This window comes from Panthera onca, chromosome A1 (assembly GCF_046562875.1).
Source record: "Panthera onca isolate mPanOnc1 chromosome A1, mPanOnc1 haplotype 2, whole genome shotgun sequence".
In the NCBI taxonomy this organism is placed as follows: Eukaryota; Metazoa; Chordata; class Mammalia; order Carnivora; family Felidae; genus Panthera; species Panthera onca.
The window spans coordinates 100,907,343-100,921,590 of NC_138339.1; the positions used below are offsets into that span (position 1 = coordinate 100,907,343).

General features: G+C 41.4%; 1 protein-coding gene across 2 annotated transcripts in view; it reads right to left on the reverse strand.

Annotated features, from left to right (window-relative positions):
- The window catches only part of ARHGEF28 (Rho guanine nucleotide exchange factor 28), a 305,098-nt gene that overhangs the window by 28,099 nt on the left and 262,751 nt on the right, over positions 1-14,248 (reverse strand). For both annotated transcript variants that reach the window (XM_078449013.2, XM_060635551.3), the window contains 5 exons: positions 12,487-12,618; positions 9,471-9,571; positions 6,453-6,491; positions 6,272-6,319; positions 1,213-1,701 (listed from right to left, as the gene is read on the reverse strand). In XM_078449013.2, the coding sequence (XP_078305139.2) occupies positions 1,213-1,701; positions 6,272-6,319; positions 6,453-6,491; positions 9,471-9,571; positions 12,487-12,618 (809 nt within the window). The remainder of the gene's footprint in view (positions 1-1,212; positions 1,702-6,271; positions 6,320-6,452; positions 6,492-9,470; positions 9,572-12,486; positions 12,619-14,248) is intronic.

Here is a 14,248-nt window from a genome sequence, read left to right on the forward strand (position 1 = left end):
GAGCATTAGACCTCTTCCCACCCCCTTTTAATGAGCTCGGACCAAAACTTCAACTCGCCGTGTCCAGCCTATCTTTAAAAACAAAACAAAAGCAAAAAACAAACAAAAGAACCTAGCGGGCATGCTACCACTTTCAGAGAGCACAACATTTTTCAATTTGGCTAAATAAATTGTTGAAAATACATGCACATACGCGAGGTATTTGCCATGAATGTAATTCAGCCAACTCGAAAGGAAAATCATATGCATCACAGATCTTTCTTATAATCTTATCACGTTTTACAACTTTATGCACTATCGGTAAAAAGTATTTATGTGCACAGAGTGCAGCAAATTCCCGGAACAAGGGGCACTGTCAAACATGAGTAGAAGGTGTATGAATGGAAGACCATCTTTAAAAAGATTTTATATCCGGCCCAGCCACTAATTAGCATACTCATGTTAACTATTAGTGAAACAAACAGGTTTCAAATTTAATACGTCAATGTACAAAACAATAAAATTAGAGTAACAGTAATTCATACCTGCTGAATTCAGTACCCAAAGATGCACATTAACAGCTAATTAATCCGCTAAAAGGTATATCTATATAAAACTCTGAAGGCGCGATCAAGAAAAGAGGTCTTTCAAGTACAGGAAAGGCAGCATGCTCACGGTGAGCATGCCTTAGGACAAACCTTGCCTTCCTGGAAGACTTGTTTCTGTGTTTCTTCCCTTGCATAAGGGCATCACAGGGTACAACGAGCCCTTGATCCAAATAGGACCTAGGTTTTTCAAATTTCTGTAGCGTGAGCCAAGATTTCTATGCCTGTCTCCCTAAAAGTTCTTCATTTCTTTTTTTTTTAATATTTTTTTTAAAGTTTATTCGTTTTTGAGAGACCAGAGTGTGAGCGAGGGAGGGGCAGTGAGCGAGGGAGAAGAGTCTGAAGCAGGTTCCAGGCTCTGAGCTGTTGGCGCAGAGCCCGACGCGGGGCTTGAACACATGAACCATGAGATCGTGACCTGAGCTGAAGTCCCACGCTTAACTGACCGGGACACCCAGGCACCAGGTTCCTCATTTCTGCTACCTATAGATTAACTCTTGTGAGCTCTTAACGCCACAGCAAAACGGCAGACACCGGATCCGGTCAATGTCGCAGGAATGACCACGACTGAACCTGTCTTTGAGAAGCTGCCTTACACACCAATTCCACAAGCACGGAAGGCCCGTACCTCTGTGCTTCCTGGAGAAAATGCTGCGGGAAGGCTACTCTGCCGACTGTGTTTCCAGCCACACAGCAGGCTCTGCTGGACCCGCATCCTCTCCCTCTCCCTCTCCACCAGGCGCTGGCCCTCCCTCAGCCGCTCCAGGTTCTGCTGGTACTCCTGGAGCTGCTGGTCCAGCTCCCCGCGGTTCCTCAGCAGCATCTCCTCCTGGGACTGGCACTCCCTCTCGCGCTCCCACAGCCGGCTCGCCTTGGCCTCCTGCTCCCGCTGCTGCTGGTCGCACCTGCGGTGCCAGCGCCGCTGATCCTGCTGGAACTCGTACTGGAGCTTGTGGATGTTGGCCAGCTCTTCCCGCTGCTTCTCCAGGTGGCGGGCCTTCTCCTGGTCCTGAAAGAGCGGGCCCCCTCGAAAAGACGGGCCTGGGGAGAGGCTCTCCTGTTGCCGGAGAACCAGCTTGTGGACCTGGATGTGGCTATCCTGAATGGTCAAGGCTGCCTGTCAGAGCAGGGGAGAGGAAAACGGTCATGGCTTCCGCGGGCTTGGGCTTTGGGTGGGAACTACCTCTAGACACAAAAAGCACAACCAAATTATTTCCCCTTAATGTTCTGTCCTTTTTCTAAGTTATCTTCAAAGACTGACCTTAACCTTCCAAATATGCTTATCCACATTGCCTAGCAGTACCATTTGGGAATATACAAAAGAAAAAAAAAGCACAAAAGCAATACTCATCCCTTCTTTTGGAAATGTGGTTTGTTGCTGGCTATTTGGTAATATTTAAGCAAGTCTTTTGAATAAGAATTCAGTACATAAATTCACAAGACTGCATTCCTGCTCTATGTCTCATTCTCTGAGGTCTCTCCACTCAATAATTCATGAGAATTTAAGATTCTATATAAACCTGGTAGTACCCTTTGAGTCCCAAACCAGAAATTACTTAAGCTACATTACATACATGAAAACATAAAAATAAAAGTCAACCACTTGGAGACTTTTGGTAAATAATCTTTTTATAACATAATGCCCGAGAACAGCCGTTAATTTCATATTTAGGAGATACGTAAGTGGTAAAGCTATCTCGTTACTGTTATTTCTTTGTATTATAGCAGGAAGGTCATACGTAAAGTCCTAAGCTGAAATTCATTTGTTTAATAGATTGCTAACAGGAGGCTGGAATGATTAAGGGAACATAGATACTCTAAAGCCCAGAGGACATTACCAACCAGATTAAAAAAACATTTGGAGTTACGGTATCTGCCTATGAAAAGTTTGGCAGCATTCACAGGAAATAATTGCCAAGATTTGGAAGGATTCCACAAAACCAAAAAAGAAAGAAAGAAAGAAAAAAACAACTCAGTGAATGCCCTTGGAAGCTTTTAATTTTAAAAGTTCCCATTTAAAGCACAAAGAAGCACAAAAGGGACAAATTGAAAATGGCCACATACTGGGTATGTATGTGTGTTTTGACTCATTATGAGAAATTATTAGTCTCCTAGGAATAAATTCACATTTTTCTTTCCTAAGAATTTTGAAAACTGCCCATGTAACAGATGCTGGTAAGATGGGGATTTGACTAGTAGTTCTTCGTTAGATCAACAATTCCCTGCACTTTTGAAGGTTAAAGAACTCAAGTAAATTTTAAATTGGCACTTGTCTTGAAATAAGATTCAAAAATGTACTTGCTGGGGCCTTCTGAAATAAAATTCATGTTTTTAACTTTGAAAACTTAAACAATTCCAAAATTGGCATGAATATTTAAGATCTTTAAGAAGTTATTAAAAAGAGAATGATTATCATTGAAAATAGTAATTACTTTATCTTTAAATATGAAATAATTAGCACATAAATAAGAAACCATTCAGGATTCTGCTGACTTAGTTCAACTGTAGACTGTACGTTTATTAATTCTAATAAATTTCAAGGGCATCAGTATAGGAAAACAAACGAACATCCAGTATTTTATATGCCCAAACTACCACAGGAAAGTACAGTGCTCATGAAAAGTTTACACCAGGCTAGTTAAGGACTACCATGAAGCATTCCTCACATCTACTTAGCATTTGAGATGAGACCACTCTCGTCTCTAGCATCCAGGTGGAATGTGGAGACTGGATATTCATTTTCACACGTACAGTTGACCCTTACATTTGGCAAAGAGAACAGCACTTGCTTTCAAATTTAGGAAAATTCCCAATTTACTCTCTCAACTTTTCTTTGTCTTCTCCCTTCCACCTTCCCCATACCTTATCTCCAGCTCTGCTCTCCTAATATAGGGATCAAGTTTCATTTTCATCTGATTTGAAAATGCTCAGGTAAAAATTTCAATCATATGTAAGAGATACAGCTTTACAAGAGATGAACGCTCCATGAATAGAAATCTTTCAGGGCCACATCCTCAAACAAGCTCAAAACCTGAGGTTAAGAGAAGACACTGGAGAATTCAATACCTCCCTTCAATCTCATGTGGTGCAAACATCAGGTCATTTAGGTCAGCTTTTCTGAACGTTGAACCCACACAGGGTCCCATGCAAGGTTGACAAGAAGACCAGTGACCTGTCAGTGTCTTCATCAGGCAACACAAGCTGGGATACTCAGTGTTTCATCTCCCAAAAGTTAATGAACTATCCTCAAACTATATCCATTTTCCCGTTAAAATATAAAAGGGACGTTTGTTTTACATGATCAATCAACTCAAAGACCAGCTATCCCAGACCAGCATATTTAATGTCAGATGCCAAAGGTACTCCCACTACATCTTGAACAGCACAAGGATGCTTGCTATTGCCACAGTTACTTAATACATTTCCAGAAGACAAAGCATAAGCCAAGAAAATAAAATGATGTAAGTACTGAAGAATAACCATAATATCATTACTTTCAAATTTTAACTTTCTACCTGGAGTATTCTAAAGAATAGAACTGTTGAAACAAAAACATCTTCCTTTTATCTAAAATAAGAGATGACTAACAGCATTTTCCCTAAGAGGACAGTAATTACTGCAGAGGTGAAAATTCTACCCAAATTCATTCATCAATAGGAAATTTTAATTAATCAGTCCTGGTACAAGGGTAAGAAACTTGCCAGAGTGAGTCAAATCTCTTATGAAAGAATACATAGATGAGTAAAGAAAAGAACAAGAAGAGACCATCACCATAATATATTCAAATAGAATCCAAAATTTTAATTATTAAGGCGGTGCTACCAGAACAATAGATACATGATCAATAAGACATAAAAGAAGTCTTGATGCAGTCAAAATACATGTCAGAAAACATTAAATGGAGCATGACTTTACACTTTTTTCTGGTGAAAACTTACAGTCATACTTAACTTTTTTCTTTTTAGAGAGAGAGAGAGAGACAGGGCAAAAATGAGCAAGGGGCAGAGAGAGAGAGAGAGAGAGAGAGAGAGAGAGAGAGAGAGAGAGAACCCTATAAGGGGCAGACAACGAGAGAGAAGTGAGGCTCATCCAGGGCTCAGGTTTTTACCTGAAGCGGGACTTGTGTTCACCCGATGTGGTGGGACTCCAACTCAAAAACTGTGAGATCGTGACCTGAGCCAAAGTCAGATGCTTAATGACTGAGCCACCCTGGCACCCAACTTTATTTTCTATTAATATTCAACAGGTAAAAGATACGAAGCATGAATGGCTACTAAACCAGTGGCCGGGGGGAGTTTAGTTTCAACAGTAATCAAAGAAATGAAAATTAAGATCATCAGACACCTTGACCTATTTTTAAACTGAGGAGAAGGAGAGAGGGTGTGTTGATAGGATTATTTGGGTAATACCTATTAAAAACCTAAAAAAAATAATTTTAGCCATTTATCCTAAAGAAACACGCAGCTATGTTAAGAGGTTAATATACAAGAATATCTAACAGACTTCCTACAGCAGTATAGCTATGAAGAATCGGACAAATTCTGGGGCACATGGGTGGCTCAGCTGGTTATGCATCAGACTTTTCATTTCGGCTCTGGTCATGCTTTTGCAGTTCGTGAGTCCAAGCCCCGCATCGGGCTCTGCACTGACGGTGTAGACACTGACAAGTGCCTGCTTGGGATTCTCTCTCTGCCCCTCCCCTGCTCACCTTGTTTCTCTCTCTCTCTCTCTCTCTCAAAATAATAAACTTTAAAAGCTAATAATAATAAAAAGAACTGGACAAATTCCATAGACTTGAATATTATACAGCCACTAAATACTGTGCTACAGAGTAAGAGCTGAACATGTAGCAAGGTACATGTTATGGAAGAGTATGTATCAAATAATTTTTAAAAACTAGAGGGATATACACCAATGTAACAAGGATAATTCTCTCTATAGAATCACAAGCCATTTTATTTACTCACATCCTCAAATTTTTCTTCCAATTTATCCATGACGTTAACATTGCTTTTATATCATCAAAATGCTTTTAATCATAAATTGAGCAATCAGATGTATTTGGCCTTTCTTGTGCATGACCTAAGGGATCATCCAACCCCATAATCCTCAATGCAAGCATTTTTTGTGCCTGCTTTCCTTGAAAGACAGTGAGCCATTCGACAATAGGCCTTGTGGTTCATCTGCCTTTGTGTGCTCAGCCCTTAGCGTAGCGCCAAGCAGAGAGAAGGCACTCAATAAATGCTGGGGGGATGAACAAACTAACGAATGAAGGAGCACATGAATTATTTAAGTGCTCAAAAGGCCCAAGCCCACATGTGGAAGTGAAAAAAGTTTAGGTGTGAATTTAAGTTTTCACCAGAAAATGTGAAGTCATGCTACACTCACCTAAGAGTTTCACTGTAAGTTTCAGGCCAGGTCACAGTCATCAATATTTTTTAAAGATATGAACCGTTTTATGCTTTCAGAGAAGAATGTTACAAAAAGTAGTGGTGTTGCCTTGTGATTACAAAACCAGGTGAAGTTCAATGCAACTAGAGGAATTACACTTCGGGAATTGGCATTCTTTTAAGATCATTGACTGCCTCTCGTATGTTCTAATTTGTAATGGCCGGGAGTCATCAAATAAAATGAATTGCATTAAGAGAAAACATTCACAAGGTCAAAGAATAGAGGAGCACAGTTACCTGAAGGCTATATAAGAGCCGGGTTAAATTCTGTATCGCTTGTATAATCTGGAAAATAAGATCGTGAAAGTCAAATTCTTGAAAAAGCATTCGTTATCCAAAAATAACAAGAGGATGAGGATATATTTCAGGTATGCTGAATAGGTATATTTCAGGTATATTTCAGGTAAGGTCAGCTTACCTCTGACTGTGAAGAACCTGGGAAACTTCTATATTCCACCTAAAATATGTAAAGAACAAGAAAATGAAATCGCACTACTTTTGAAAAGCTACACTTAGTGTTCCAAAATGTATGACCTCAGGTAAATCACTTCACTCCCTCAAAAGTCTTCTATGATGACCCTCTTTCCTTGCCAGAAATCAAAGCCTACAGAATTAAACAACCGCTCAGCGAGAGCCCCATTTGTGCAAACTCTGTATGTGACATACATGGTAACTTCCCCCAAACATCTCCTTAAACAAGGGATGACAGCTGGTAAGTTCTGTACTCTCTCCATAAGTGATGATATTTACCTTGTGGACACCACACTGTCACGTGAGCTCTCGGTGCCCAGGCTGAAGCTGGCCCTCAGACCAGGCTGGCTCCCTGCATTCTGGAGGCCAGATTTGGAAGCTAGAGAACATCACTCCTGACTTCTTGCTCCCTATATCCATGTTTAAGATTCACAAAGCCAAGACAGTCAATGGTTGGGAGAGGAAATCAGACTCAGAGGTGGCTCAAGGATGAGCACCTAGCTGGCCGGCTCCAGATCCTACTCTGAGTTCACTGGAACCGTCTGGGATTGCCTTAGTAAACGCACTAACAGCAGAGGCCATCAGTGAGGCTGGAGACCATCTGCTCCTGGGGGATGGGTTCTATGTCTCATTGTCTCTCTAATGCACACATTAGAGACACATGTAGGTAGTAAGGATTTCCAGTTTCCAGAATTGAACTGAACAATTGTCTGTTCAGGTATCGTCTGTCTTCTTTCACTAGGATGTAAGGCAACAAGCAGCAGGAGTTCTTATGTGCATTCAGTCCTGTAACTGCACATTTAACAACGAAGCCTGGCATCTAATGGATACTCACACTGCATTCTATAAATAAATACTGAGCACTCGCTATGTACTGCACTCTTTACGCTATAGGAGATCATCAGATTCCATGCCCGCCTAGAGCCTATCTTGTATACTGCTTTCTCTTATCTGAGTAGCTTTAAATTGAAACCACAAGGAACAGTCAGCCGTGGTAATGTTCTCAGGTAACTTTGGACTTGTTAAATTCAGTTAGTTCAGGCTAGTGAAGCTTTAATGAAATAGCCACATCCCTTCTTACCCCTCTCCCACACTCTTCCCGGGCCATAAAAGATTTCATCACTAAGCATAACCTCTAATACAGGAAGGATAAGGGAGGGAAAAGGACATGAAGTTTAGAGTCATTAGACCTGTACCCAAGTCCCCTCCACCCCCGCAAATGGGCTAAAAACTCCCATTCTCTAGCGAGTTCTAGAGTTCTCTCTGCTCTTGTGGTTCTGTCCTTGCTGCACAGTCCATTGCCTTTGTAATAAGAAAATCGCACGGTATAGAATTTTTATACTCTATAAAAATCAGAAACATAGAAATGAGTTGGATTATGCTACATGCGGTTACTTATTCTCCAGAACCGCGAAGTTGGAAAGGACAGAAAGGGTCAATGTCGTATTTTTCACGGAGTCAGTCCACCACCTTGTGGTGAGTGTACAGAGTTGCAGCTGTTGAGTTACACACAGGATGCTGCACCCTTTGCAGCACCCATTTTTAAATTTCTTTCCAATTTTTGTGTTAAGCCTTACCTGATTAAGGAAGCTAATTACAACATATCCATTGCACACTTTTTTCCTACGTCTGATTTCAGGTGATTCTGCCCTATTTGTCAGTTCATTTTCTCAAATGCCTTATGAAAGTTCTTCCAGATAGGTTCATCCAACGAGGAACCTTCACACCTCATTTCACTTACCTGTGACTGCATCCTGGAAGGAAAAAAGACCTTGGGAGTGGGAGTCACCACAGGGTCCGTTCAAGAAAAAAACTATTCCTAGCTAACCAGCCCTCTTACCCTCCCTCTCTGCCTCTATGACAAAAGCAGTTGGAAGCTACAGACTGAAAAGTGAAGTCCACACTGAAAAGGAAGAAAAGCAGGTACATTTTAAGAAAAAAATAAGTCAGAAAGCTTACAGTCAGTGAAGTAAAATACTGCATTCCTTTTTTTATTTTGGCCTATGAAGATCTTTAAAACAACAACAACAACAACAACACTAAATCACAGCCATATTTTTTATGGATTTTTAAAAAAATCTTTGGACTTGAAGTCTCAGTCACATATAATATTTGCAAAAATATATAATACGTACATTAGTACACAAAGAGAGGACATCTGTCATTTTTCCACATTAGCACATATTGGTGCATGGTAATGTGCCTAATTTGAAATTAGAGAAAACTAAAACTCTCGAGCCCCAGCCAACCCTGGGGAGGCCACTCAGCACCTCCCAGATTCATATTCTTATTCCCTTTTTCTGACATCCCAGGCTCACTTGAAGGGAATAGGAAGTTTCATGATTTAATTTTTCAAAGAGTGGTATATACTACATGTAAACTGTGTCCAAAAAGGAGAGGCGTTTAGAACCAGTTTGCCCCAAGCAAACAAATGGTGAGGTTGATTAGAAGTCTCACAAAAAAAAAAGTAGGTGACAATGTGGGCGGAGACAGGAAAACAACCCGAAATGAGAGGAAGATAAAAGAACGTGCAAGCAGCAACAGTATTTCAAGTCAAAATTCTTTCTGCCGCTTTAGTGTCCCTTGGTTGCCTAGAGACCCCGACAGATGCCAGGGGCACCTCTCAGCCAAGAGTTGCTAAGTGTAGCAGGTGAAAAGGCAGAGGTTTGCAGGGCGGAGAGCAGAAGGGAGACCAGAAGTAAGAGTGCGCAGACACACAAACAATCGAGTTTTAAAACCGTTTAATAACTTTCCAATCATTTCTTTGTTTACACCTACATGAATAGGAAGAGTGAGAACATTTTAAGAGGATTTAAGTGAGAAAGCTTAAATATGAGTACCGAAATCGAGAACAATGCAGAAGAATGCTTTCATACCACTCGCTGCCACGGACAGACCAGGACCTGTGGTTATTTTATTACACAAAGTAACTGGTGCCATTTACTAACAAATCAGTTCACAATACCTTCTCCCCTGCATCAGAGACCGCCAGGTCGGTTCCCACACCCTGGGTCCCAGGATCCACATCCCAACAGCCTCTTCCTCCTGTCCTTTCTGTGACTAGTGCTGGAAGCACACCATTGAGACAGAAACAAAAAGGACATCATCAAACAGCAGCCAGCGCACCGGGTTCTTTCGCACGCAGCCGACACGTACTTCAAAATAAGGAACACAAAATCCCACGTATCACATACTCTCATACAAGGTGCTGAAACAATGCAAAGCACAGTGTCCCTGCCCTCGGGGAGCTTACATGCTATTAGATACCAAACTGACAAACGGCAGCAATTATCACCCATCTTTTAATTTTTCTTTTTTGCAGACAGGTGCTCATGTGAGGCTGGTGATACCGAGAGGGGTATATGCTACATCTCACTTTCACTTACTAGGATAAAGCTGCTGGGGAGAGGGAAATTGAAAACAGGCACTGGAAAACAAAAAGCAAGGGCTGGCAGACCCCGGTCTAAGGAGACAGCTCGGTGAAAGGCTCCTCTGCGGCCCGTGTAAGAACAGCAGACCATAAAGAAGGCTTAGAAGGAGTAATCCAACAGCAGGAGTGAAATATCTTTCTGAGCAGCGTGAAGATGGTGAATACTTTGAGCTCATAGTCCTACAAAAAGGAAGCTGTCCCTGTCTCCAAATGACTCTTGAAAAACAATTTCCAAGTGTTTTTTTTCTCATAACACTTGTTTATAATCTAGATTCATAACAGTTGTAAATACTGTGTATTTAACCTATGAAACACAGAAATATTTCTAGACCAGAAATATTTTTAAGTACCAAACACGGATTTCACTCCATCCATTAGATCTCTGCTGGTACAATTTGATTTCTTTACCCACGTGAACTCAGTTAAAACTTAGACTGTGCTCACCTTACACTGATTTAAACTAGACTTTCCAAAGCAGTTTCACACACACCATTTCATTAGAATCATGTCCAGTCAGGACCCTGGTGAAATATTCGCTTTGGGACACTGTTTATCACACAATGCCATCTTGAAACTTTCTTTCTGATGGAGGAAATGCTTTTTTTGCCTTTTCTAAATGCAAATCCCCAGGACCCCAAAGGCCACTTCTATTACAAAGAATTTTTTGTTTAAGCTGAAACTGCTTCAAATTAAACCAGCTAAAAATTAACTTCATTTTGCCCAAGTCAGTGACTGCTTTTCACTTATAGTGAAGGGACATGCTACAGAAATTTTCCACCACTCAAAAAATGGTTCCACTACTTGGTATTATCCTTACTTCTTAGAGAGATACCCAAGACGTTACCAAAGAATTAGCCCTTCTCACATTCTCCCTCCCCACCACCCCATACAAATGAGAACCAGCAATGGGCAAAGAACCCCATGGTGAGCCAAATTATCAGGTGCCTCTGTTTCTTATTCAATTTCAGGTCTCCAGAACTTTTTCAGGAGACTAGAGTGACCCACCTTATTAGGTATATTGAGAACTAAAAATTGAAGGCCTTGCTTGGCGGATGACCTCAGATTGGCATGGGCCTGACTTAGAAGGACCCACTCCTCCAAGTGAAACAAAGAACTGACCCAGTCAGTGACAGACCCTCATTAAAAACAGTATTTGCCCTGGCCAACCTTATAAAGAGAATCTAAGTCTTACAGCACCATCCTCCAACCCAGCCCACAAACGACTAGGTCTTTGGGGGTACAGGACCCTATCAACCTGCCCCTGCCTACATGGATCCTGGTATCAGGGCAAATAGTCTAATGGTTTTGACAGATGTCATGGGTGTCCCCGGACACTCTCCCAAATCCTGGGAGATACAGGTACAGACGGGAGAACAGGGAGGGAAGGTACAGCCATGTGCCCCTGAGCAGCTGCAGGAGCCACGGGGAGCCTCTCCTCTCTGGCTGCCCCTGGGGGGAGGCTGAGAGCAGCAGAGCCCTCCTGTATTTTTAGACAGAACTCCCTCAATGGCATAATGAGTTTTTTTCTTTTAAAAGGAAATCACCCAGGGCAGTACAACTCCCTTGATGAATCTGGGTTGTGTCAAAATGAAAAACATATGTGCACTTTCTGAAACTAGAAATGCAGGATGGGATAAAGCGAAATTTGAGGGAGCAAGATAATTATTAGTGATTTCAAAAATGGACAGAATTTTAAAACTGTACTGCGTCCGTGTATCTTGATCAACCATGGGATGTTGATAAAGAAATTCAAGGACAATTTAATCCTCTCTCATCTCTAGCTACTAAAGACGTTTTATCTTGTGCATAATAAGGCTGGTGGAAGTAAGGTTTTTATCACCCAAATACAAGGAAAAATAAACCCTCTATGCTCTTCTCTCAGAAAGCTGTAGGGAAGTAAATATTCAGCTTCCGTATAGAACATCATGGGGTTCTGAGAAATCACCTAATTCTCTACATGCCGTCTTTCTGTATTTAAAATATATGCAACAGGGCTTTTTATAAACGAATTCTGATCTGAACCAAAGCGTATGATGACGCCGATCAAGAATTTTTGGCACTTCTGCCTTTAACCACATCACCAAACCCTCAGAGGGGAATGTGTTGCAGCCTAGCTTTCTGGCGTATGGCTTCTCAGGTGAGGACGCCTACAGGAGGTTAAGTTCAAGGGTTTGTTCTCTCATGAACTGCAGAGACCCATTTCCAAACAACCGAAAGTTTAAAAGTTCTTTCAAAACCATATTCCAAATTGTACTCAGTAAGTCAAATCAAAAATGAAGCAGGGTCAGGTTTAGGGAAGGTACAAAGCTTGCCTGGGTATGAGAGCAGTAGAACCCACCAACTATTCTTGAAATCCTCGTCCTGGGAATGCCAGTGCCGTTATCGTAAATAAATCAGGCTAGCATATTTATTCTCAGGTTTTCTCGGATTTAAAAAAATACATCAAGTCTCCTCCAAATAGGGACAGAGTCGTTGCCTTCATTTCCCATGACCACTCTATGCTCCAGAGATTGTGTTCAGGCTCACGGCAAAGGCCTGTACTTTCACTTACAAGCTGTAGAAGATCCTGGCACGTCAGGGGGACCCAGCGTATCTGTCAAGGCAGATTCTCCGCAACCTTCCTCGGATGACTGGCATGCCTCGCCCGTCTGTGAGGCCTTCACTGCAACCTGCAGGCTCTCGGCTAAAAAGGAGAAAGAAGACAAAATTTAAAAACCAAATACACGTAGTTTAATCTAGACCAAGGGTTGGCAAACTCTATTTGGCCTGTGTCTATTTTTATACGGCCCGGGAGCTAAAAATGGTTTTTATATTTTAAAGAGTTGTTAAAATACACAATACACGCACACACATGCACAAAAAAGAATGTGTCCCAGAAACCGTATGTGGCCTGCAAAGCCTCAAGTATTTACTATCTGGCTCTTTACAGAAAAAAGTTTGCCAAAAGGCGACCTATACCAATACTTTTAGCATCATTTTATGATAGAGAATTAATAAAAAGATGTGCTATATAAAAAAGTCTCAAATTTAACTTTCAGTTACATTAAGTATGCTGAAAAACTTTTTGTAATTCAATTAATTTAAATATGATTTCAGGCATGAACGTTTTAAAACCTACTAGTCAGAGAGACTAACTCTTCTTCAAAACAGAATTTCCCCAACTGTACCTTAAAAAATGCAGATTTCCAAAATTTACCTAGACCTACTAGATCAGATTCTCCAAGGCAAAAGACAAAGAATTTGCATTTTAAACAAGCACAAAAGGCTGCTCTTAGGATCTGGTAAGACTGGGAAACACTACACCAAGAAAGTGAGGTTTTTATTTATGCTAAATGCTTTCAACTAGCATGTGAATGGTACAGTTTTAAAGGCCCTATAAATATGTCTAAAACATCGTGTCCAGTGTTGGAATTTAGCAAATGCTCATTGAGCACCTACGCTGTTCTAGGGGCTCCTGGGCATGTGATTAACTAATTAGGAGAGTTTGAGACCGAAAGAGGAAACAGACACCTGCAAGTAACTATATACAAGGTAGCATGTGATCAGTGCTGAGTTCTATCATCCAGTTATTAGAGTACCATAAAATGCTCCAGGAATGCTAAGGAGCAAAACAGTTGCATTAGCCGGTGGAATTAGGAAGAAGTTATTAAAGGAAATGACAACTGAGTAGAATCTTGAAGGATGAATGGGATTCAAGAGATAGAGACAAAAGAGGAGAAAGAGAAGAAAAGCCATCCAGTAAAGCAACCACCTAGGGAGACTGACCATTCAAGGTGCATTACTGAACTGTTTTTTATTTTCCCCCCAGAGATAAAGACCTCACCCTGATTAAGAATTCCTGCTAGGGGTTCCTGGGCGGCTCAGTCCATTAAGCATCTGACTCTTGGTTTCAGCTCAGGCCATGATTTCACAGTTCATGAGTTCGAGCCCCACACTGGGCGTTCTTGCTGACCGTGTGGGAACCTGCTTGGGATTCTCTCTCTCCCTTTGTCTCTGCCCCTCCCCCACTCACTCTGTCTCTAAATTAATTGATTAATTAATTAGAAGAATTCCTGCTAGATCTCGGAGTACTGATGAACAGCGACGCAGGGTGGGTCAGGCAGTACCTCCCTCAACTGTTTGGTGTTCTCTTAAGCAGCTGGGTCCCCTCCTATTCCTGAGCGCCTACACAACACAGAGGGCCAAATGAATTAAGGCAGAGGGACCTAACAGCAGGCATCGCTCACAGTTCTGATGGCAGAAGAGGTGAAAGCCACCGGCTAAAAATTGAGAGGGGGTGACTTACCCAATAAAGATATTATCAAGGACGAGAG